The sequence below is a fragment of the Pygoscelis adeliae genome, unplaced genomic scaffold, assembly GCF_000699105.1.
Source record: "Pygoscelis adeliae isolate BGI_AS28 unplaced genomic scaffold, ASM69910v1 Scaffold1, whole genome shotgun sequence".
Classification (NCBI taxonomy): Eukaryota; Metazoa; Chordata; class Aves; order Sphenisciformes; family Spheniscidae; genus Pygoscelis; species Pygoscelis adeliae.
Genome location: NW_008824051.1, coordinates 2,460,416 through 2,487,077, shown reverse-complemented (window position 1 = coordinate 2,487,077; position 26,662 = coordinate 2,460,416). Strand labels below are relative to the sequence as shown.

At 39.3% G+C, this 26,662-nt stretch overlaps 1 protein-coding gene across 1 annotated transcript in view; it reads left to right on the top strand.

Annotated features, from left to right (window-relative positions):
* The window catches only part of ALK (anaplastic lymphoma receptor tyrosine kinase), a 243,422-nt gene that overhangs the window by 131,226 nt on the left and 85,534 nt on the right, over positions 1 to 26,662 (top strand). Inside the window, exon 5 of the mRNA XM_009333686.1 lies at positions 5,444 to 5,571. Coding sequence (XP_009331961.1) covers positions 5,444 to 5,571 — 128 coding nt within the window. The remainder of the gene's footprint in view (positions 1 to 5,443; positions 5,572 to 26,662) is intronic.

Genomic DNA, 26,662 nt, shown 5'->3' with positions numbered 1-26,662 from the left:
ATCTCTCGGAAATTAAGTTTCTATGAAAACTGGATTATGGCTTCTGAAACTGGGTAACTACATGTGAAATAGAAGCAGGGGAGCAAAACCTGGTACCTGGAAAACTAAGTCATGGATGGGAGGTTTAAGAAAAGTTAGGTTACAGAGAAGTACTTTGGCTTGTTCAGGATCTAACACCTAATCCTTGCAGGACTGTGTGAGGCCCAAGGTGGTTTCTAGCATACCTTCACATTAAGGAGTGTGAATGAGTATATAGAAGGTCGTTTGAAAATTCAGCCCTTGTACTGTGTTCAGGTTCTGTCAGCAGCATTTTCTGTTTTGGAGAAGAGCAATATAGCCTCGTAAGAGAAATTCTGGGTGTTGCCCAGGCTTTCTTTAAGCAACAAATTCTCTCTAGATAATATATCCAGGTCTGAACTTGTCTAAAGTCTGAAGATATTTGGATCTAGGATTTTGAGCGACTCTGTCACTAAAAACTGTGATGTTAGTAGTTTCTGTCTAAATCTATGTATATTGCAGATTCTAGATATTTGAGCCAACTTCTTTCTTACTGTAACTTCAGTGAAGGTCCTGTTGGGTGGATGTGGCCTGCTGTATCAAGGCACTGAGCAGTGCCTAAACAATACAATATAGTGTGTTGCTTTACAGCGTAAAGGATTAAATTAAGACATTAAACTGTGGTCTTTTTTGTTGCTTGAGGCAGTATCTAGAGAGATCACCATGGTTATTATGGCCAATGTTGTGGTCTTGATGTTGAAGGCTGTGCGGAGATGATAGCTATATGCACAGTAACTGATGCCTTTGTCCTTGCAGTTGTTAGCTTACCAGTCTGATTCATCACTCTGTAGAGTGCTTGGAGGTTATGCAGAGGATAACAGGAGCAATCTGTTATCTGCTGTAATTTGCTTTTTGGACCTAAGTTTCACAGAATTGCAGAATGGTTGAGGTTGGAAGGAGCCTCTGAGATTGACTAGTCCACCTTCCCTGCTCAATGCAGGGTGAGCTAAAGCAGATTACCCAGAGCCATATCCAGTCAGGTTTTGAATATCTCCAAGGATGGAGACTCCATAAGATTTCTGGGCAACTTGTTCAATCATCCTTAAAGTAAGCAAGTTTTCTCTTGCGTTTAAATGGAATTTCTTGTCTTACAATCCAAGCAAATGTGCCTTGTGCTTGCCTGTTGTCCTTTCGCTGGATACCACTGTCTGATTCTGTCTTCTTTCCATCCTCCCGTAACATATAAACATTGATAAGATCCTGAGCCTCCTCTTCTCCAGGCTAAACAATGCCAATTTTCTCAGCCTCTTCTTGTATGTCAGATGCTCTAGTCCCTTAATCATCTCTGTGGCTGTTTGCTGGACTCAATTCGGTAAGTCCATGTCTTTCTTGTGCTGGAAAGTCCAGCACTTGACCCAGTGCTCCAGATGTGTCTCCCCAGCGCTGAATAGAGGGGAAGTATCACCCCTTCGATCTGCTGTTCCCAGTGCAGCCCAGGAAGCTATTGGCCTTCCTTGTCATTGAGGACACATTGCTAGCTTATGTTCAACATTTTGTCCACCAGGACCCACAAGTCTTCTTCTGCAAAGCTGCTTTCTGGCCTGTGCTGGTGCATGGGGTTGTTCCTCCCCAGGGGCAGCACTTTGCATTTCCCTTTGTTGAACTTCATGAGGTTCCTGTTGGCCCAAATTTCCAGCCTGTCAAGGCCTCTCTCAGTGGCAGCCCAACCATTCTGTGTACCAACCACTCCTCCCAAACTTGCTGGAAACTTGCTGATGGTGCAGCCTGTCCCATTAGCCAGGTCATTAATGAAGACAGAAAACATCATTGGCTCCACTGTTGGCCCAGAGGTATACCACTAGTGACTGGCCTCCAGCTGGACTTTGTACCACTGATGATAACCCTCTAAGCTTGGCAGTTCAGCCAGTTTTCAGTCCACCTCACTGTCCACTTACATAGTGTGTACTTCCATCAGTTTGTCAGTGAGGATGAGATGGGAGACAGCATTGAAAACCTTACTGAAGTCAACATAAGCAACATCCACTGCTCCCCTCATCCACCAAGCCGATCATCTCAGCATAGAAAGCTATCAGGTTGGTTACACGTGATTTCAGTATGAAAAAGTTCCACACATGGTATTTCCCCATCTATCTCAAAAGATCACTGAAGTAGCTTTTCTGTTACCTTGCTAAAATACTTTCTAAAATTAGACTTGTAACATATAGGCCACTAATAGAAATTTAATAAAGCTACTACTAATTAACATCTAATGCATATCAGTTATACTGAAGTAGATCTAGCAAGCCTGTAGTACAGGACCTGCAAATGAGTATGGGTCTGTTAAATACAGGGTGTTGTATGGAAAGGACTGGAGATCAGAGTCCCTGTTCTGCCACAGAATGACGGCAGAATTGACTCCCATCCGAATTTGCCTGTGGGTGTCTCTACTGACCCAGTAGCTATTTTTAGTGTCCCTGAAAAATGCACCAGTTAGTGTCATCTTTAGCTCATTTATTTTCATGTCTCTGAAGAAAGAGGCTGATACTTGGGATTTCTTTTCACATGAATCTTTGAATCTCAGACAACCTATTGCAGGAATTTGTACCACAAAATATGAATATATTTTGTAATGAATCTGGGCTTGAGTGAGTCTGCCTTTTCCAGTCTTGCATTGCGGTGATATAAAATACCTGCTTGGCAACAGCTCTGGGAGTTAATAAAGTTTCTGTGGTAAACTATGAGAGGCCTGAGAATTTCAAACTAAAGTTATTGCACCAGTAACTCAGAAAAGCAATTCCTAAAACTCCTGGAACATTTATCCAGAGGGTTAGCAGTAGCACAGAAATGGAAATCATTGTTGAGAGCCACTGCATACTTGGAATTAAAATCCATCAGTCTTCTGAAGCTGAGGAAAACGATTTTCATGACATACAGATGCTTCTGTATTTCATAACCAAAATTAAATCTAGGGTGGTTTTTTACTCTATTTGTAGGGAATTTCGTATCCTCTAATTCCTACAATATACCTAACTTGAGATGACATCAAAAGAAATAACACACACAGAAGCTAGGCATTTAAAATACTCTCAATGCCTTATTTTATTTAATTTCAGTAAAAGCAGATTTATCTGTTTGGGGGAGGGGAACAGAAAAGGAGTGAGGATGCCAACATTCCCTTTTCAAGTGGGAACCTCGAACACAGCAGTCGGAAGATGAGATGTGGAAATTAAAATAACCGCAAACAGAAAATGAAACTTAGCAGTCTAGTTTCACTCTTCTTGCTGGAAAAGGAGGGAGGAAGAAACCTAGTAAATCATTAAAAAGCAGTGTTCGCTTTTCTGAGTGGCCACTTGAACTGCATTAGCTGTTGGCAGGGTCTTTATGCAGCCCTTGCTTAGGACTTTTCTTTAGGTCTTTAACATACCTACCTGTTGGCAGCTTCCTTGCCTGCTGGGAATTTTGTCCAATTCAGCGGAGCGTAATGACATCATTGTGTCCTTGATGAGATAAACAGTGTGTCTGCCTCTGGAGCAAAGAAAAGTCTCCTAGCTGCTAGTGGTATAGGGTCTGCAATTTGGGATTAACCCATGCTTGTGGCAGGCACAAGTGATGGTTGGTTGGTGCAAATGTCATACACACGTTGTTTTATTTCCTTTCAGAAGTGTGTCTTAACTTGATAACATCCAAATTTTGGCATACTTCTGGAGAAGAAGGTTCTTGTTATGGATGCCAGCTAAACTGTGTAGTTTCTTTTGTTCAGAAGTATGTTCCAGTGGGTTTCCTCCCTCAAGAAAAATGTGTTCTTGTGCACAGCCCACATACAAGCACAAACCCATATACTGGGGAGTGATGGGAATACTTGATGTGGAAACGTTTTTATAAGACCAGTGAAAAATGCATTGCCCCTGACCCATTATGTCAGCTAGAAATAGTTACAGTCTTCCTCAAAAATGCTTAATATTGGTGTTTGAAAGCAACTGAAGGAAACACAATAAGTTTTCATTCTGATCTTTTAAAAACTGCAGTTGGAGCTGTAAAGAGCATTTCCTAATAGGCTTTATTAGACCCCTGTTGTTTGGCTGCAGCTGACCAGTTACAGTACACTAAAAAGAAGTGTTTTTTCCTTGGTGCTGCATCTTTTCCTGTAACAGAAGAGAAATGTGAAAAAGTGGATTAGTAGTGACTGAGTGGCTTTACAGAATCTCCTGTCTCTGATCATGTTTATGGTTAGCAAGCAGGCACTGGGGTGAAATGGGTGATGGGCTCTGTATCCCTGCCAAAGTAATACACGCCTCTTGGGAAGCAGCCCTTCACAAATGGTGTCAACAAGTGGTTTTACTGGCAGCCTGTGCCCAAGGATGAAAGGTGAAATGGGCCAGAGCATGTTATGATACCAGTATTTTATTCCTCAAAGTTTTCCTTGCAGATCGGAATTCTAGTATATTGGGGAAAAAGACAGATACTTATATTTTTATTGTCTACCTTTAGGACATGTCTTGCTGGACACAGAACATATGAAAGTTAAATCAGAGGTGATGTGTAACAGCTGAGGGGCTAGAAGTAGTTCTTCTGCTGGCTGGCAAAGTGTTTCAGGCAGAGCAGCAGACTCAGCTGATCAGAGGGGAGAAGGTGGACGTTAAAGACAGCCAGGCCTTGATGTCTTCTAGCGTCTCCGAGAGTGAATTAAGCTCATACAGACTTTTTGTTCTCATTTACTCTTGGCAACAAGCAGACTAAGTTGAAAGACTCTTGGAGTGTGGATGTTAGTCTCCAGGGCTGCTAATCCAGTTCCTTAGTTCCTTGATTTACTTGGTGGGACTTTTTGTTTGTTTGTTTGTTTGTGAGGCTGGGGGGAGGAAGTGCGAGGAGGAGAAATGGCATGTTTTAGTTGTAGTGCTTCATGCCCGTGTAGACGCTCCAGCCAGCCCCATTAGAAGCAAAGAGTGTTACCTCAACCAGCGATGCAGTGCTGGGAATTATAGCTGTTGAGCAAGCCCTGGAGACTGGCTTATTGCCTGAGTGACTAAGAGACTTTGCCGGTGAGAAGCAGGCAGAGTGGTATGTAGAGGGTGTGCATGTGCGCTACAGATTTCACAGCTTGCTTTGCAAAGAAAGTTAGGCTTCTTTTAAACAGCAGGCAGACATCTGTGAGAAATCCGGGAGCACAGAAGTGTGACAGAAGAAAGCAATAAGCTACTATTTAGCTGGGTTTTCCACATCTTAGCTGGGTGGAAATCTTGGTGCTTAGAAGCTTGCTTTTGCAAAATCCATGGGAGGGAAAGGCCTTGACCATGGGGCACCCTGAGGGGAGTGAGGGCTGGGGTAGGAGGCACAGTATGACTAGCCACATGTGGAGCTGCTGCTTTGGGGGATTTGGTCCTTGTAAAGCAGCCTTTCTTATTGCTCTTCTCCTTTGTTGTTTCCTCTCGCTGTATGTTGAGACCAGATGGGTGTTGCTTCAAAGGAGAGTTGGACATCTAGAGAAACCATTTCGGATCTCACTGGAGTATGTTGCTAATGGGAACAAGAGTGTAGCAGCTGTGGATTCCTTTGCGCTGAAGAACTGCAGTACAGGTAACGTATTTTATTGCTTCTAGCTCATAGTCTTTTGATGCCTTTTTGGAGAGGAGCATGATTTCTGACTGTTACAGAACCTTCACAGAATGAAATCTTCTCATCAAATCAGTTGTTTAAATAAAAAAAAAAAAGGGTACCTTTCAGGGAAGAATTTTTTTAATGTTGCCTTAGAAGTTTTTAACTTCTTGAAGGAAACAAGATTTATTGGGTTTTTTTCCCCTTTGGAAAGAATTTCTAGGAAAATTTCATTTTGGGAGAACGAAAGCAGTATTCATCCTGGCTTGCCAGATGCCTATCCTGGCAACTTCACTTTCTGCAGCAGAAAGTAGAACAGACAAGTGGTTCCTAGACAGATAGCTTGCAAGTCATCTTTTTGATGTTCATGGTAACCAATTTCAGGGCTGTTCTTTTGAACAACTGTGGAAAACTTGATTCTAATATTAAAGTATGCCTTTCTTTGACAATGTTCCAAAGCAGTTATTGCTGAGTAATCCCTAATAGCTCAATGTAGTGCATGCAATGGGCAACCTTAATGGGGGTTACTTTTTTAAATACAAGCGCCATTATCAATTCAAGTATGTAAATTTAGTGCTCCATGCCAGAAGCAGCTGCATTTTAGTTCTACCAGCTTTATGGAGCTTGTGAATCATACTGAAATATTTAGGTGGCATGTCAGTGAAGAATATTACTACTTATAGAACATAACACATTACGTTTTGTCCATTTTATTTATTTGGAGTACTGCTGAGTTGAGCTGCATGTCATTCTTTTCAACTTGTCTAGGACAGGGAAATCTGCTGGAGAATATACATTATTTTGGCTATTTACGTTGCTCTCCACAAAAGCCAGTTGTATTAAGGGGTTTATTGCACTGTCTGTGCATAAAGGTGATCTCTAAGCTCCAACAAGGAACAGCCTGACATTGTGCTGAAAGCACGAAGCATGTTCAGACAGAAGGTACCTGTTCTGCTGCTGGTGTACGGAACACATCTTGGTGTCTCTCTAAGGCTGAAAGGAAAGTGTTGCAACTCCCCAAAACAAAAAAGTGAATGGGACAGAAGTCATTCAAATCCACAGTGCTTTGGGAATTCATTGCAACAAATTTTATGACAGACTACAGGAGATACTCAGCTCCCATGAAGGTACATGGATTCTTCTCTTGGGAGTGCTTGGAGAGCCGTAGGTGAAGGACAGTCAGCTGAGTGAAAGGATAATGTTGTCTAAGTGAGCTCATACCAGTACTGGGCACCGTTCTGCAGATGACAGATGTCAGTTGCTGAGGCTATTAAGATACATTGTGAGCAAAAGAAGGAACAAATCTCCCATTTTTGTCTACAGATTTGTAGCAATTGGCTACTCTCCTGCTCTGCTTACAGGACACGGTGTATGAATAATGCCACCAGGGAAGAAAACCACTGGTTCTTTTTTCAGTTGGTTGAAATGCTAAGCCTTTTGCACAGAGCTGAAGATGTGGTACTGTGTCCTTTTGCTAGAAAAGAATGTGGTGATGAGTAGCCAAGGGTATTACCTTAGGCTTGGAGGAAATAGGGAAAGCAATAAGAAAAGATTAATCTAAATCTAACTTTTCTGCAGCTGTTAGAAGCCTTTGGGCAGCTCAGCTACTTGGATACCTTAATGTCACTCAAGCACCTAAAACATGGGTAAATATGGGAAAGAAACATCTGAGAAACAGTAACAAGCCTTCAGCCTAATTTTTCTAAAATTTTTAAAGACCATATACACAATTTAAAAATAAATAAAGGCACATAGACAATCTTAGGAAATTAGGCTACGATTTCTATAGGTGGATACAGGTTTTGATCTAAATTCGATGCCAACAGGGGCTTTGAAGAAGGTAGAAGGTTGAGGTTGGGATTTAATTTTTAGCATTGGGAATTCCATTTTTTGAGTTCCTTACTCATGGAAAAGATGGGATTTTTATTGCATTTGAACTGAAAAAATAACAGCATACTTGGGATTGAATGGGAAATTAAAATTTAAAACAATAAATTCAGATGCTGATAAAATTCTGAATTTTTTTCCAATTCTAAATTTAAAAATTCTAGATTCATATCCCATCTAACTAAAAATTGTTGAGTGGAAACATAACTTATCACTGCAATGTCTTAATTGTACTCTGCATTTCCCTTTCTTCATTCAACAGCGCAGCAGATTAGAAAATCAAAGTGATTTGTTGCTTGAATATCTTCACATTTCCCAATTCCCATCATATAATTGGTCTTGACTGGGTTAGCTTGATAGACAAAAGGAAAGCCTTTGCAGATTGAGGGGTTTCATTTGGGTTTGGTGTTCTGTTTTGTTTGGTTTGGTTTTTTAAATGCTCAGGATTGGCCAAAACTGTATTTGGTGCATCTCTTATCATTGCTATAGTTCACCACCACCATTCTTCTCATGCACTCCATCCTCTGGCTTTAATTCTTTAAGGGCTTTTTAGCACTTGACATTTGCTAAGTGTTGGGAGTTTTTTACAGAAAATTTTCCTGAACCATAGGATTAGATTCCGATCAGAAAGCACCTACAGTCAATAGAAAGGCTGCTTGGACTTCTAAAGGTTTTGGATCAGGACAGTTAACAGGTAGCATTGCCCATCGTCCTACAGCCAACTGACTTTCAATTACTGTCTTAAATGTGAAGCAGATTGTGTTTGTCAGTGTGTAAAACCTAAACTATTGATTGTCTAATTTTCTTTCTTACAACTTACTATTTAAATAAGTGCAGTATCCAAAGAAAAAAAATAATTACAAATTGCAAAGAAGTGATATATTAATTTAATAATGTCAGTTAAGAATTTGTTCCTTCTACAAGTGAAGTAATTGGTACAGTGGCATTTTATAGTTGATGGTAATTTCTAGTAATAAAAATAGAGTTCATTTCCTAAGTAATGTATTGACTTATTAATGATATTTAATGGGTTTCTTACTGATTTTTTATTGCAGTTGTAAATTAATTAATTTGCTAACTTATTTCCGAAAGTCTTAATTAAAGTACTTAATAGTAAGCACAAGTAAATGACAAGACATTGTTTTACTTAGCAATGTTCAATTTACCAATTCTAAGTAACTTTTTAAGTAAGAGATGTGGAGATCAAATGCTTCTAAAACACATTAAAGGTTTAATGATGCTCCAAGGCTGTTAAAAGCAGTTATTTCAGACACTCAGCCTGTCCAAGAGGAAGCACTTAGCTTTCAAGTTTTCAAGCTCAGTAAGCAACATAGAAAACATTTATTTTGGAGAGGGGAGAGACTGTATGTTGTTGATTAAGTTAATGCTTCTGTCCACTCAGCAATAGCTTTTTTCAGTAGATACTGAAAGCACATAGAAATACACTCATTACCTTCAGAGCTGGTAAGTAGTTAGTTCTGTAATGATCTCACGGTTATAATACATATGCAAATTTCTGAAAGTTGAAGTTAAGGTTGTACTAAAAGCAAAATCCTTGATCCCCAGCAGAGGACCTCTCAAGAAAGGAAAAATTTTGAGACCTAAAGATGATTTTACTGGAAAAAGAGATAGTGAGGGAAGAATAAGAATATGGACTTGCAACATGTATGAAGAAATATGAGCAACTGCCAGATAGAATTTTTCATGATTCCATTTGATAAATAGTCTAGCAACAGGTTTATGAATCAACTGCAGGAAATCAATAAGGGCTTTCTCCAAACAGGATTACTTATGTATCTGAATCATTACTAAAATGATGGTTTTGTGTATTCAGACAAAACCTGAATATGTATCATTTCAGTTTTCCCACGTACACTCACTTTTTGCAGTTTGTCTTATAAATTAATTTGCTGACAGGATGCTGTGGTTAACTGAACTTAATGAAATACCAGTGAGCCCCTTTTCAAAATGAGTTCTTGATGCTTCCTACTGGAAAATTGCCTAGAAAAGTTAACCTTTTCCAAACCGAGAACTGAAATAGTATCACAGTATCTGATAGAATTGTAGAACAGCCCAGGTTGGAAGGGACCTCGAAAGATCACCTGGTCCAACCTTTCATGGGAAAGGGAGCCTAGATGAGATTATCTAGCACCCTGACCAGCTGCATCTTGAAAATCTCCAGTGATGGGGACTCCACCACGTCCCTGGGGAGGTTGTTCCAGTGATTGTTTGTTCTCACTGTAAAAAATTCAAACACGGGTTTCTAATTGAAGTCCCACATGACACACCTATGCTAATTTTGATGTTAATAATTAATTAATTTTAAAAATTGTATAACTTTTAAGTAAGTTTCACTTGAGTAAAATTGCAAGATGTTTACGGAAGATTTGTGAAGCAACTAACTTAATTGTGATAATTTTATTAATTATTTGTTTAGTTGTAATTATGGGACAGTGGAGAGAAGACACATACCTTCACTGAAACCAGCTGCGTCATCTTATATGGTCTGGAGATCCACCACTGCCCAGAAATTCAGGGGAACAGGTGAACAGAACAATGAGCACAGTCAGTATTGTGCTGTTGTTATAAAACTGAAAAATAGACATGATTAAAAAAAAAAAAGTAGTCTTAAATGTCAGAAGTAGTTGTCTTTCTTTGAGGTTTAGGATCAACATTTACCATAATACTTACTTGGCCTATCCAGGTCATTTTTGTGTAAAGGAAGCTGGAGAATTTCCTTTGGTATTAATGCCATGGTTAAGGAGCTTACCAAGCCAGAGGACAGATCCAGAGTTAATTGAAGTCAATGGGAATAATTCAGTATGTTTGGATTAAGTTCTGAGTATCCTTCATTTAAAAAAAAATAAAATAAAATAAGGCAGATTGGCTGCATTTTCCTTGGAGTGGCCTATGCTATTTATACAGTTCCACTGAGCTGGTTTTCCTGTGGATCTAATTTCACTAAGTAGGCATTTGGAAAAGCTTTGCTATTTTAAGAGTAGTTGTTTCCAAATGCTTTGGCAACCACCTTCCTCCCTATTCACCTCTGCTCCCCCATGAGGTATGACTGATTATTCTGACTTCAGGTTGTGTGCCAAAAACCATCTCTAACCTGCTAGCGTTTTAATCCTCTAGGGATCTTGTGTTGGAGAAAAAACTGCTTTACAGATGAGTGCGGTAGCTATAGTGAAGTTAAATCATTTTAAGGTAATTCCAAAGTGAAAATTATTTCACTTGTGGTTTGTGCCCATTTAAGTAAAATAAATTTAATGCAGTTGTTATGGGGCTTATCTTTGTTTTCATTTTTCATTTTCATCTTTTTTAAATTAAGTTATAGTAACGCTAGGAATAAAAAATTAAGCAAATTTAGTCCTAATATTGCTTCTAGAAAAGGCACAGTAACTCAATTAGTGGTAGAGTAGCTTCTTACAGTAATGAATTAGTGATTATGCATTTCTGTTGCTGACTGTGAACACCTACTTCTTGTGGAGCCAAATTTAGACAGTGATGGTTGTGTTAAATAATTTAATCTGTTTAGAACATTAGTGTACTCATGAAAGGGGAGGGAGATGAACCTGAATATCTAGAGCATTTAGTTTTCATAGGTCTGTCATGCCAGTATGTTGGTGAATGGGACCGAGTGTTCTGTGGTTTTATTTAGCAATCAACTGATGATATATTTGGGGTTATATTTGGGAGGAGGGAGGTATAAAGAAATGTTTTAGGTGGTGTAATAATGCTCATAAAACTGGTCTTTAAAATTGATGCATTCATACGGAAGGTGGAAGGGCTGGAATCTGCCACAGCAGGACCAAACGTGGATGTTTCTTAGACAAAGTTACTGTCCTACCAGAGTGTGCAGGTTCATCTACTCTAATTCAAAAAAGGTTAGGTGATTTGGGTTAAGAAACAGAATTGAGAAATCTCAGCCTTTAAAATCCAAAGCTTTAATAATGAAAAGAGAAGGGCCTGCTCATAAGAGGTGCTGGAAACTGCTTGAGAGACACTGCAAATCCCTCAGTTCCCCTGCAAATGTTGGCAGTTGTGGGTCTTAAGTACTTTTTAACACCTTGAAGAATTGGCCAATACATTATCTTTTTAATGCTGTATATGATTTTTATCCTGACCTTCTACCTTAATTAAGGCTTATTTCAACGGGGGAGCCATTGATTCAGGGAAAGAAAATGAACTCTGTAATCTGCTTTCCCCAAATTGAACTTATTTTTATTACTATTAATTGCTGCCACTTAGTTCTTGTGATGTTTTAACTGCTTGGATTTATTGAAACAATCATAGGATTCACTATTATCACTTGAGAATGGGGAGGACAATGATGATTTACAGATGACCCAATGATTTTAAACCAGTATTACTCCAGATTCAAAGATTTATGCAAGCTGATTCCATTGTGTAAGTAGATGACAGTCTCTCTCTCCCTTTCTCTCTCCATAATAAACCCCTACATTTTCAAAAGGCTGCTAGCCTGTAACAGAGGGCATGCAGAACCTTGATTTTGCTAAAACAAAGTCAGGGGTAGTTTTGCTCGGAGTTTTGTTTCATATAGATCCATGAAGTTCCCTGCTAGCTGTAGGAAAGGTTTTTGATTTAAACAGGACTGATGTTTGAAGATGTTAAGACCTGGCTATGCAACTTGATTCATGTTTGTGAAGAATTACAGTGGTCTTTGAGAAGAGGTGAGAGACAGCGAGGAAGCTTAGAAAGTCAGAACAGAAGAGGGAGATGATCAAGCAAAAAGGATAGGAGTCAGGCTGTGTGGGCAAAAGAATAAATGACAGAGGGAGAGATGAGGAAAGGAGAGATGGCAATAAACTGGTAACACTGAAAACAAATGACAGGATATCAGGCAGGAATAATTGGTCTAGATAGTGGAAATGATTAAGGAGTTTGACCAGTTAGAAAGTGATTGGAATAAATATTTACAATCCAATTGATTAACTAGAGCAATCAAACTTAATCAGATGCCACTCAATCAACCAGACTGAACTAACTAGATGGATAATCTGTTGAACCAGCAAAGAAACCAAGTAAGACTGAGGGAAATTCAGTGAATTGTGAAAATGGAATGAAATGCAAATAGCTTGATCAATTAACATTTAAAATTATCAAATGCAAAGATAAATGAGTGTATGTTCAGGTAGAAGCTAGTCCCGTTTTCTGGCATGACTCAAACAAGCCCGAAGGGCATTGGTGAGCAAAATCATTTTTGGAAAATGAAGAACAAGAATGAGGAGAAGATGGGACAAGAAGGAAAGAAGATTTTCTGTGTGCACTTCCAGGTTGTAGAAGACAAAATAATGTCAGCAGCAAGAACCTTATTTTTTTTAAAGGCCTGCATAAGTATCATACACACCAACGCTGGATTCTGAGGTAGCACTGCTCTGTAGTGGTGCAACGCATACAAGATGGAGAAAAGATATAATTCCTCCTCTTTCTTTACCACAGTGAAGACTTCTTTAGATTTTGGCTCAAGGCACTTCTATACCTCAGGGCGTATCTTCTGAAGTATTCAAGTTCAGCTTGTTTTCTCTATCTGAGAGGTCTCATTGCAAATCTCCCCAGTCTTGCTCTAAGATCCTGTCCAGCTCTTCCCTTTTTGTGTCAAACCTTCGTCTTTCTGCTTCAGGGAGCCCTGCTTGCTTTGTCCTGCTGTTCAGTTTCTGCATGATCTACTGCAGCCAGCCTTCTTAGCAAACCAATTGCTGCACCAAACCACAGACATTGTTTAATAATTCTGCACTGTATCTAGTGTGGGAGAGGTGTGGCAAATTGGTGCCAGCAGTGATGGATACATTGAAGTAGACACTCTACAATAGAACAACCAAAACCAAAAAGCCCTGACCTTGTAATTCCAAATCAAATCCATAACACATAAATAGAAATGCCAACTAACTAAACCCGATGCATCAGTTTTTCCCTGAAAAATTTAAGAATCTGTAATGGGGGACCAAAGTTTTCTGAAAAGGAGCGCGTGCCCTTTCAACAGATGAGACTCCTTTATGCTGTATTTGGAAACTCACAACCTGTAGCTGCGCATCAGAATCTCAGTCAGGATCATTAAACCTGTATGTTGCGATTCTTTTGCTTCGAAGTCATGAAAAACATGGGGAAAGAGAGGAACTTTCTAAAGCTGCCAAGTGACTTAGGAGCACAAATTAACGGCAACTGTGCTCCTTAGTCCCCCGGGAGTTTTCAAAAAATCCCATCGTTATTGAGTTGCACTGAGGCATGCCTTCCACCTGTGAGGATGAGAAAGGACAGACTGTGCACTGTGCTTCCATGGAGGCAGTTTTACAGCGTACCTCCATAAATGAGGCATACAGGGCTTTTATGAATTGAGCCTTTGAAAGCCCTGCTAGTAAGGCATATTGATCCAGAAGTCACATACGGATGGCAAGATCTTAAATTACCAGTCAGGTTTTATTACATGAAAGAAATTTTAAGAATACTTTTTCCCCCCTCTTCTTTAAATGATTGCCAGCTGAAGTGCTGAAGTTTTGTACAACTGGGAGGTTGCAAGCACTTAAATGAGTCAGCTGGATTCTGGGTCCAATTCCAGACTGAAGTGTATTGTTCGTGGGGCATGATTGATGGAGTATCAGCAAATTTGTAAGCAAAATAAGAGGTTTGGAAATGTTTTTCAGCTCTACAAGGAAATATAATTTAGTTAACTCTTATAGAGAGATTTATCATGTTTCAAAAATAATATCAATGGTGCATTTTTCATTTGATGTGAATGGAGATGAAAACAGCAACTATTTTGATACCTCAAAACTTTGAGAGCTGAGAGGCAATCTGTCTGGTTCTGTGAGATGATGGGTTGCGGCATACTGGGATCTAAGCTGTTTTGGTTGATTTGTGTGAGCCACAATCTAGAGTAAATGATTTTGTGGAGACTACAGCAGTGAATATTCTGTGCACTTAAGCGTAAATTATGTACTGGATTTTTAAGACGTCATTTAGAGCTGTAAGCAACAACTGCATAAATCCAGCATCATGTTGTACAGTACGAAAAAAGATAAATATGAAAAGGATGAAATTTCAATATTTCTGTAATATTACCAGTGTTACTATTGATTTATAGAAAGTCACTGTTGACTCTTTAAGCACCTCACGGAATAACAGTGTATGTACATGTGTTTATGAACATATGTTAATGAAACCATAACAAAAAGAAAGCAATCACTCTAAGATCAGAAACACTAAGTGTAAAGTTTTGGCAACAGTGCTAAGTCATCAGGCACTTTTATTGTACACATCAGTAACAAAACAGTAGTAAAGTGACTTACCTGTCTACAAAAATTGCCAAGTGGCTTAGACAGCAAAGTAACGGAAGTATTTACTGCATGCGAGCTATTTCCCAGAGTAAAGGAAGTGAATTGAGTAACTATGAAGTTAACTTGGGTGGAGCTTCTGCTAGTGAAAGTTGTAAAGCATGTTGCACGTCATCCCATTAATTGTTGGAGCTTCGACTGCTTGCATCAGCTGAAGATCTGTCCCTATATATTTATCAAAGCTTTCAAAAAAGGGGGAGCCTAACAAGAGGTTTGAAAGGAACGTTGCTGATTTGGACTTCAGTTTCTTTGTCATTGCTGGGCTCTTCACAGACAACTGAAGCCTTTGGTTTGGAAAACAGAAGAGTTAGGTGTAAGTTATAGCTGTTCTTTCATTGTAGGTAAAGGAGGCTGGAGCTGATGCTTAGTGTTTGCGATGATACTTACTACTATAAAGTTACACTGATTTTTTTAAAAACTGGATTGCAAAATACATTTTGTACAAAGTATATTTTCTAAAAATATAACTTACCACTGATTAAGACAAATGAGAAATGCAAAATAACCTTTTCTATCATATGTTGGAAAAAAGTTCTACTCCAAGAGAAGTTTGACTTGCTCATCTTTGCACAGAGTGCTTTGCAGTGGTCTTCCATGCTTACATGTGGTCTTCCGTTTTCTTCTAATTTCATCTTTGGAGTACCTCCGACTTCCTCTGCTCCCAAGTGAAATCAGGCAATTTCTCTCATTTGGACAAGCCTATTCCTCTTCTTTCCCTTTAGTCATAAAACATTCCTGCCTATCTAATCTCATCACAAAACCTGTAGGGCAATTATTACTCCATTATAAGTTTATATTGTAGCAAGTAGTCTTCATCTTAATTGTTGATTTGTAGAATGTGGGCTGATTTGTGACTTCATGTAGGTCCCCTTAAGTTATAATAAATGTGCTTCTACTTGCAGTTCTGTTACTAGCAGTACCAGACATCAGCAGTGTCTGTTAATGCATTACAGTTGTCTTTCTCGAGTATAATAGCAGTCAGGGCATTCTCTGGTTCATATTATTTTTTGACTTTTCAAGTAAACAGTGCATTCCTTTCCTGGACAATTAGGGTAATAGCCGAAATGAAACCAAAGTGTCATGACCGGGCAGGTTGCCACCAAATGGAAGTCAGTTGTGCAAAATTATTATTCCTACACTGCAAGGCCACAGTGATGCTGTTCTGTAAATACTACAGAGGAGTTTATTACTGTTTCCATTTATTCATATTGCTATACCATCTCAGAGCAGTACTCACAGATTGGTCTGTGCTGTGCACTGAGTACAAGCAAAGGACGAAGAAATTAGATTGTGAATTCCTTAGCACAAATACAAAGGCAAGTGGCAACAGATGAATAAAGATGACCAAAGCCCTTTGCCCGGGCCACAGTGAGCGAGCATTAGATTAGCTGACACCTGGGATGGAATTAGTTGGGAGGAAACGGAAACAATTTTAAATAGCCCTTTCATCGATCTTAGAAATAAGAGCAAAGTAGTGAGTGAACAGAATCAGGCCATTTGTGGCAGCAACGATAACCAGCAGTTTACTGGTGCATCTCTAACTAGTTTAAGTCAAGGGATTCGACCGATGAAACAGGAAAGAGTAGACCTGCTGTCAGCTTTGAGTTTTTAGTTAATGCTAGGCATTGCCGAAGCTGCGACCGTGTTGGTATAATTGAGCGCTGTCTCTGGGGACTCCTCTTCAGAAAATTGCATTCATTCTGAAAGTTACTCGGGCAGACAGCTTGGTCATGGCAGAGCTTCACTGTTTGCCTAAGGAATCTTGCTGTACTTGTGTGGGTTTTACAGATTGCCAAGTGTTCATAAAGAGTGCGTAGGAAAGGCATTAGATGAAATGAAGACAGTTTATTTTCCAGTTTACAAAGCCAAGCTTGTAAGCTTGGCTTGTCCCTTTCTCCTTCTTTCTTTGTCTTAATAGTGTATGGGAGACCTCTTTTTTAACACATCCACATTCTGCTGATGCTGACTGCTTTTTTTAGCATTTGAACAAAGGCCAGAAAATATTTTCAGTGGATAGGAGACAAAAAAATCTTCTCCTAAACTTCAGCGTGCAAAGCTAATTTCCAAGCAGTTCAGCACAATTCTCAGTCTAGACCTCAACTGAACTGTCAGGGAATAAAATCTGTATAATAAACCAGTCATCTAATTCACAACATCATGGGATTCAATCTCCCTAGACAAAATTTAGTTCAGACATTCAGATGCTTTGTTGTATGAAGTTAGACAAGGTGGTATTAATCTTTTGTGACTTGAGCTGTCTGAAAGTTAGGCATCATGTCAAAGCTAGTCTCTAGGATCCCTCTGTAGTCAACAGAGAGAAAAAGAGGCACTTCAGAGAGCAATTCATTCCACCTTTAACATCATAGCATCATCAGAGTGTCAGAAAGGGGACAGTGCTTTGCTTGAAGAATTGTAGCCTGGAATTTCTAACAGAACTATCCTTTTAAAGCCAGTGGGTGCTTTAATACCTGTAATCTATAAAGTCTGCCCACCAGTTCCTCACTTTTGAATGAACAGTGTCAGGCAAGGAACCTTTAACAAACGTATTCTCTATTGAACATTCTCAACGCTCACTGGTTAGCATGCTAGATAAATCATTTTATAGTAATTATTTTGCAGGAGTTTATTCAGAGTCTGTTAGGATAAACCCTGAAAAAAAATAAATGGCTGTTGAGTACAAGATTAATAGTGCTATCCAGGAATACTTTACAATACCAGCATTACCAATAGAAGCTTCATCCGTGCAGCTTTGACAGGATGCTTCCAGTCAGACCTGGAAGCCTCTCTGCACTAAAACCACCAGCTGTTCTGGGAAACCTGTATAAGTTATAAACCAGAAATCAGCCCTGGGCTTTTACCCTCTGTAGATATTTTATGAATGGGTCTAGAAAAGAAGGTATATTTCTGAAAAAAACCCCACAGTGCTTTCACACAGAACATTCAGATACAGAAGTGGTTTGTCAAAAGTAAAGTGGTTGTTGGTAGAAGCAGAGCTACAGTCAAGAGCCTTCTAATGGAGCCCTGTAGATCGTATTGCTTCTTTGCATCCTCACAGAATCACTTATATGTAAAAGCTTTGATTATTTTTTGTTGTTGTTGTTGACCACATTCCTTTATGGGAGACCTCAATGAAGGCTTTTTGAAAAATCTACTTAAATTGAGTTGCATTTGGATATTGGATCCCATGCTGCTTTCCAAAGAGTGGTAATAGAAGATCCACATTATTTTTTCAGTTACTTCCTTACCAGTTGGTGCAATTCCCTCTCTTGCATTATCTTGTTTATTTTTATTACCCTTGTGAATGACTCTGTCACTTCTGTTTAAGCAGAAGCGGTAACTCAATCCCTTAATAAAGTCTTAAACAACATTGCTTCTAAATGAGGTTAAGTTCTATATTATATGCAGCATTTGCCTTGAACCTTAATTTATCCTACTTCTGCAAGCATATCTGGTTACATTCAGGAGTTAGTAATTTCAAATCCAGTTCCTGGAGGTCATTGAGTTCTAGCCTAAATTTCAACTGACAGGACTTCTTAGGCATGATATACCATTAAGAGTCATGTCAGGGAATTTCTATTCCACTATGTTAGTGTAATCAATGTTTCTTCTTTATCAGGAAAATTTAAAACAAAATGCTTTTTTTTCTGAACAGAAAATTGTACCAAATTTTTTTTCTGTTGTATGTTCATTGTGTTTTAATAATTTTAAATACTAGTCTGCAAAAAAGCTGCTATGATTTCCTGTACATAAACACACCCTTTTATCTCCATTTTTGATTTAAAGAAAGGTCCCTCTTGTGCAGTTCTAAATTGAGACACAATTTCCTCTGAACTTGAGCATACTTGCAGTTTTTTTCCATTCTCCTTGTTTTAGAAGCGGTCTTGAGCTGAATGTCTCAGATCAAGACCAAGCTGTGTTTACAAGTTTTCCTAAAGCTGCAAAGGTAATGGGAGTTAGCAGTCTGATGTTCCACAGTATGCCCTCTTTAAAAAAGGGAAAGGGAAATACTCCCTCTTCCATAAATTGCTTTGCATGGAATAGTAAGAATATTATCATGTATCAGAAGTATCTCACATATTAGAATGACATTTTTTAAAAGTGACTAGAGCACAGCCACTGAGTTGCTCCTCTACCTTGTAGCACCACTGTATTGTGGCTTTGCTCCCCTAGTCTTTAAGCACATCACAAGAGTCTGTAAGATGTTTTAATGCAGCCCAGAGAGCAGCTGCCATTTGAAAATGAGACAGGTTAACATAAAATCCTTGAGTAGGTAGGAACTGTTGTTTTGGCCTCACCTGTCTGACTTTGCCTGAAATGAATTAGGGAGTACTTGCACATGCTGCTTCATCAGCGGATCAGGAAGGAAAGCAGTCCTGAACAGATGGAGGCAATAACCTTTCCTGCCAATGCAGCTGGGAGAGGATGTCTGCCTGCAACCAAAGGGACTTACCTGTACCACAGCTACAAATAACTCCAGGATCTCGTTACAGTCCAGTTTAACTCATTAGTGTTGACAACCATCAGCTGAACTGTTGTTGCTAAGGCTAGAGCCTTGCACTGCCTGGGATATGTGGAGGGGAGTACCTTCACCTTGTGAATTTGTGACTGTATAGTTGAAAGTACTTGGGATCTGTTGACTCGTGGAGAGTAACATCTGTAGAAAAGCTTAAGAGGGGGACTCTGCCTTGTTTGCAGTAGTTGGGCCAAATACTTATAACAGATCTCAGGGCCCTTCTGTGGCATTTCTTGCTGCAGTTTCTTCAAGCAGCAGATCTGTATTGTATTGAGTATCAGCAGAACTCAGAGATGGCCATTTCTTGAAAGCACCTATTTGGAGAAATAGATCACGTTTCTAAAGCATCTCTCCACCTTCAAATGCATGTCCACTAAAAAGAAGCTTGGGTCCAGACTTGGTACTGGTAGGTTTCTATTGCTATTTTCCACTACAATGAAAAGCAATTTCCACTTGAATTTTGGAAATCTGAGCAGTTATAATAGTATCAATTACTCCAGTGACAAAGTCTGGAAGTAATTTTGGTCAGAAATTGAAGTCTCTGTTCGTAATCTCATCCTGAAACTGTAATAGATACTCAGTGCTTCATCTATGGAAAATTTAATAACTTACACAGCATCAAACATTGTTTGACACCACATATACATTGCTGAGTGAAGTTAGTGATTTACAACATTGCATGTGAGATGTTAGTATCTAATTTACTGCATTAATCAGTGAATGCCAAATCAGTTTGCGGATTGCATGTAGATCAGTTTAATCTGTCTCCTTAATTGTCAGTGAAATTTTTAATGTTGAGTTTACATTAACTGTTTTCCATACTGCTTCTCACTGAGAAAGCAATAGCAGCGTAATACTTCCATAGTGCTCATGTGAAACTGTGCAGGCTTCATGGTTGTTTTTTACTACTCTCCAAATCTGAGGTTCCCTCAGTTAAATCTGTGTTTTGCTAATATTTGCACATTTTAATACATGCCAAATGGAGAGAATGTTGTCAGTCCTGTCAGTGCTAACATGGTAAAAAGTTGTCTCTTTGGTGCACTGAGTGAGTAGATTTCAGGGGACAGGACCAAGCTGAAATGACCCAGGGCTTACTCAGACAGATGCTGCATTAGCGTGTGGTAATGATTCAAGTGATTCTGTCATCCTCCGTGCTTGTGATTAGCATTTAGTGTTACACTCAATATAGCCTTTCACTTGAGAGTCTCCATGTGTTACACAAGGGTAAGCAGCATCTCCATTTTTATTCTAGGTTTGTTAAAAATGCAACTAAGTGGGACAAAGGTATTCAAAATCCTGGTCAAACTTAGTAAGTGAACGTTTTGACACAAAAAAAAGTAAGGGAAGAAACTAGATTTTAACACCTTTTCCCTGGACTTCAGGGTTTTTTTATTTGAAACTATGTTAAAAGGCATAAAGGAAGAATGAAACATCTGAAATGAAACAAATTTTGAACAATAGCAAGCTTCCTGGAGCTAACCAATATTTTATTTCAGGTCAAATAAGATCTTTTGGAGTAATGCTGAGCAAACATTTTTCTTCTGCAGGGGACATTTTCATTTTAGATAGCTCTTAAAAATGAGATTTTTTTTTTTCTGTGCAAACAAAAATACGCTATTCACATAGTGCTAGTTCTAAACAATAGCAAGGCCACATATCCCCCACAAAGTGTTATTTCTTTCTGTCACGGGCAGCAAGATGGAAGCTTGAAAAAGTGAAGAGACTTATCCAAGGTCACAGCGTAAGAGACAGTTTGGAAATCCTGACTGTCAGACTCTTTATTTGATAGGCAGCATTTCTGAAGGTAGTTTGCTAGCAATTCAAGGCCCCTGCACACACAAATGGAGTGCTGGTTTGAAGTACCTCAAAAAACGATGCTAGGCTGCTGTATTTTGGCTGTTTTGTGCTCAGTCCTTGGTTATTTAATTCTTTCTTCCTTTTGTTGGGTATTGGGAAAAGGATGCCAGGCTTTTCATTCCCGAGAATATCCTGGATGAGCTGGTAACTTAGTCATGCTCTATCTGGAAGAGGCCTAGTGACTGCTGTGAGATACCTTTCACTTCTACTTTTTGCTAGCAGAGATGAACAAAGTTGTCCAGAGACCTTCCCAGCAGGATTGTCACTGGACTGAACAGGAGAGGAGGTAAAATGGACGTAGGATGGATGAGTTCTTGCAGCGCAGAGAAAACTTGAATTGCTATTCTGTGCTCAAACTGCTTCTCACACAGGGGGCTGGTAATTTGGATTTGCCACCCTATCTTTGCCAGCTCTTAGTTTGCTTAGCTGTCCTACTGTTCTGCTGAAAACCTTTCAGAGAATGCAGTGGCTGTTGCCCATAAAGACCTGACTGCCGTGGACGCAGAGGACTCTCAACTTTCTGACTGTGTTACCACCTGTGGGACAGTGGATCACTGATTTTATCCATATTAGATGCTAGGGCAAGGCACTTTTATCATCTTTGTGATACCTCATTGACAGACTGTTTAAAATTATATTGCTCACTAAAAAGCAGCGGTAATTACCTGTGGGATGGGAATGAAGGGCATGGTCAAAGTAGAGTTGAGAGCCTTTACTGTAACTACTGCCACCTAAGAGTCCTGCTGCTGTTTATCAAGAAATCCTGGAAAAGGAGGCAAGGCATTTTTCCTGGTTTAAGTACAAATTCCAGGGCAGTTGATTTTGTTGATAGTGTTTCACTAAACTTTCTGAATGTAGATTCCCCATGCGCTATGGGTTACATTCCAGGCTTTGAGGTACTGCAGTGGTGTGAGTAGTTGGCCAGTGACATTCATTATAGCTGGGGAACTGCATCCACATCCCATTAAGGTAAAGCCCTGGGAGGGCTAGAAGTCAGATATTTTAACTGTTCTCTCTGTAAAAAATATATGGTGGGTATCTAACACCTTTGCACTCAGTATAACTTAACTATACCACGGAGAGGACCATGGGCAGCTTAAGATGAATAGAAGTAAAATACAGAGCAACCAGTGGATCATAGTAAAGAACAGGAGAGTTTGTGTTCGCTAAGATGGTTGACCTCCCCAAGATGGCTGCTGCTCAGAGATAAGACTTGATGAAATGCCTACGAAAATTGATGTTAATCATTATTTGGTCTTTTAAATTGATACCTCAAGACCAAGTGTAGACACGTGTAAATGTAAAGTACCTTTTAGGTCTCCCCTAGTCCATTTTATGGCCAAAAGAAAGTTTGGTGGTTCTTTTTTTATTATTCAGTGTGTTCGTGCAGTTTGTGCTGTTGAGTGAGTCTGGTCCAGTTCAGCTTGTTAACTGTAACCCTCTCCTAAACTGATGTATTTCTTCCGCAACATCTCCTTTGAAACTGCGCCACAATCCAGTAGATCTTTGGTGGAGAGTATACAGAATTTCATTATTTCCTGAAATTGGTTTATAGTTCTCTTTTCTTAGTTCCTTATAAGGAACTAATTGTTTTTTGACGCCAAGTCAGTCAGAATACTATGCATGTATGGCTGGGTTGGGTTCTGTATGTCATTTCCATGTGCTCTGCTCCTCCTTTCTGGACCCTCCCATAATGATTCATGTGTAGCGTACTACTCCTGTTTGCCACAAAACCAGACTAACCCCATTTCCTTTGCAGTGGGGCTAGCAACCCCTGTTTCATATTCTCTTTTTCATATTCTCTATTTCATATTCTACTTGTTTTGTACCCAAATGTTTATGTTTGCTAGGTCTTGATGAAGAATGAGCAGTAAGCTGTGTGTCCTCCTACTTCTCTATTTTGTATAATGAATTGTTTTGCAGTTATAAAGGATTTAGTTATAAAGGACTTGTCTGCCAGGAAGAGGTACATTTGCATTGTATAAATAGATTTATCTAGAGTCAACAAGGTGTTACGCTTTGCTGAAACCTACTCAGCTGGGAGGAGCATTTTATATAATAACAGCAGTAGCAAATTTGTGAGAATTTAATACTACTGCTGATGATAGTCAAGAGATTAATTAATGGCCAGCTGAATCAGTTAGCAAAATAGGGAGGAAGAAGGGGTGGAAGAACCTTCAAGGGGAGCTTGCACTCAACAGAAAGCCTATTGACAAAGTGGATATAAAGGAATATTTTGGGTTGGCATGCATTTTATGGTGCCAAATTTGAAGATGAGAACTATAAAAGAAATGGCTGTCATTTCTGAGTAATTGTGTAAAATCTTCTGAGAGTTTGATTGCACAGTCTACTCATTGAAGGATAAAGATCTTAAAGAAAACCTAGAGTCATAGAGACAGACGTAAGACATGTTCTGTCTCCTTGATCTGCCTTTACACATAGCAACTGTTTTATTAAGATTCCTATCACAGTATTAAAAATAATAAAAAGCCATTTTAATATTATTTAACATTTGTCTAGCTATTCTACTGTGGCTAGCAACCCACAGGCTTCTCATCCTCACGGCATGGTAATTCTGAGTAATGATACTGGTCAAGTCTTACAATTCTCTCTGCACCTCAGTATATGTTTGGGAAAGAGATCTTGCATGGAAAGCATTAACCAAAGTGTCTTTTAGCATGCCACAAGACAGTAGAGAGACTGCCTGAAACCTGGCTTGTCTTGGAATTGTAATGTCATCCTTTCTTGTGTTTTTTCCCTAATATCTTCAGTATGTACCTTGGCTTACACAGAGCTAATCACTGTGTTCTTCACCGACATCTGTTTTTTTTTCTGTAAGCATTCCCAATCGGTAAGTCTTCCACATGTTCAAGGGTTAGCAGAGATCCTCTGGCGGAGACACAGACTCGAGGAAGGAGTTCTTCTCCAGGCTTTTTTTGATGTTGAGGGCCGTTAACCTTCAGCAGCTTTGCTCCTGGGATAATTTTATTCAAGTGTAGCAAGGCCTTGAAGCACAGCCTGATACACAAGGGCAAAGAACTGCTACTTCTCTATCCCTTTGGACTGGCTTCAAAGCACTGATATGTAGGCAGTTTTCAGTGCATTCAGCTGGAAGAGTCACCAGTGAGTCATAGCATCCACCAACATACTGATGTTCAGGGATGTGTGGAGGTAGGGTAACACTGCAGTGTTTCTTTTTGCTTCCCTAGAACTGAAAGCTGGATAGCCTCCATCCGCATTAAGTCCCTTCCAGTGGCAAAGCTGTTATGTGTCACCAGTACTATTGCTCTCCCTTGCAGCAAGTGCTCATGTGCAATTTCATTTTGCTTATGCTTTGAGTTTTTGAGGTATTCTTGCTCAGTTTTTGAACAAAGTGGAAATTAGCTCCTTGACAACAATTTGTTGCACTTAAACAACTACAGAGTTTTGCAGAGGTTAGCACAGTGCAGACGGGCACAACATGAAATTTTCTTCCCCAGCAAGCTTCTGCTTCTACCTGGAACAATTGCTCTTCCACTGTGGGGCCACTGCTTTGCACAGTAAACATTTGGCTGTGATGTGAGGATGCATCCACTGCACCCTGCTGAGAGGCACCACATACGCATGCTCATGATTGTGCTGATTTGTGATATTCCACCCATCTCCCCCAGCAATTGATCTGCAGTACAGCCATAAACCTTAATTTAATACTGCTGACAGCTAAAGGAGAGATACTGCTTTAAACAGTTATAGAAGCAGAATTGCATTTTAGAAACGAAAAATATGATTCCTATCTAAAATGATGTTTGAATACAATTAAGTGTCATACCTCTATTTGTGTTTTTCATGACAAGGCATACAAATGTACCTCTGACTGGTTTGGCAGTGCTAAAAGCGCACGACAGAGATTACTGAGATGCAACTATTGCAGGGTTCAGAGAGAGGTTATATCTGACCTGTGTGGAATCAGCTCTTGATGAGCCAAGCAATCTTCTCCAGTCTCTCCTTTCTGTAGCTTATTTTCTTAGATCTGGCCAATTTCAGTCCAACTGGCAGAGGTTGGAACAGGAGTCAGAGAGTTAAGTCTGATTTGGGCAATTTACAGTCTCATTTCATTATTTGAAATTGGTTGGTGTGTGCCTTAGTTTCCTCATCTTTAAAATGTTAGTGATGTTTTTCTTGATGTGGTGTTTTTAAGAAACAAGAATGGGAAAAAAATTCACTATGTGCAGTGGCAGTGTTGGTTGTGCTTGGTATTGGGGAGCCTGAACAGGCAAAGATAAAATTCACTCAAGTAATTGAAAGTGGATTTGAACGCAGCCTTCTAGGAAGCAACATGTGAAAAACTACATATATTTCCTATCTAATCAACTCTTACAGTTTACCCAAAAAGAGGCACGCATGAAGTTTGGAAGCACTATTTTCATGACCTCCAGTAGGCTTGTTTTATTTCATACCCAGTTCCATGTCTGATGTTGAGAGTGGACCCGTGTTAAATCTGCTCCTGTTATCTATAAATAAGCTTAGAGATCTTAACCACCTCATGATTTTGTCGGTGTCCACTGCATGTGGCAAGCAGCATTCATCTTCCAGTGAGCTAGCAATCAGTCTGGCCAGTGTTCCCCGTGGGTAAGGTTGCTGGCTCATAAGAGCTGGTCTCATAGCCTATTCAGACCCAGAGAGATCTGATGGGAATGGCAGAGCTAATAATAGAAGTTGGACCTTTTTATTTTCCCTCTCCAAGGTTTGTATTTTGAAAAATTCTCAGAAAATCACAAGAAACGTTTTTTTGGTCTTTTTTTAACTAGTTGCTTACTGTTACAAATACAGTAATCACTGCTTTTAGGAGAGGTATGAAAGCTGGGTGGGGGGTGAGGGGTGTTGTTTTGTTGGTTTTTTTAATCTCACGAAGATACAATGGTACCTGAGAGAAAAGGGAATCAAATAGCAAATGCAGTCTGGTATTGAAACAAGGGCAACAAAAAGCAACCAAAAGAAATGAGATTTGGGATTTTAACAAAATTACTCTATCCCATTGTATTGTTCTAAGTCAGGATGTTCATATTTAGGGATGAAAACCTTAAAGATCTGCTGTGTGAGATGAAATTAAAAAAAAAGTCCAATGACTATGCATACACAGTGTTTCATAGGTATTTGGGAATACGTATTTTCCATCTCTTTGGCCCTCTTCAATTTTGTAGATACCACAGAATATGTAGGTACCACTGCATGCTGGAAAAATCACACTTCCTTTGTACAATTCGCTGCTGCTATTTACTTGCTTACTATTAATTTTTGGATGTGCTGTTGGAGCTGCTTATTGATTGGTAAGCAAATCACAGGAAAAATTACATATGTTACCATGAGCCCTAACAAAAACAAAAAAGCAGCTAGATTTTTTGCAAGATTAATAGGGGAAAACATTATCATGTCATTTATTGCACTCAGCAATTATTTGCTGTCTCAGGAGCTATGAAGATAAATA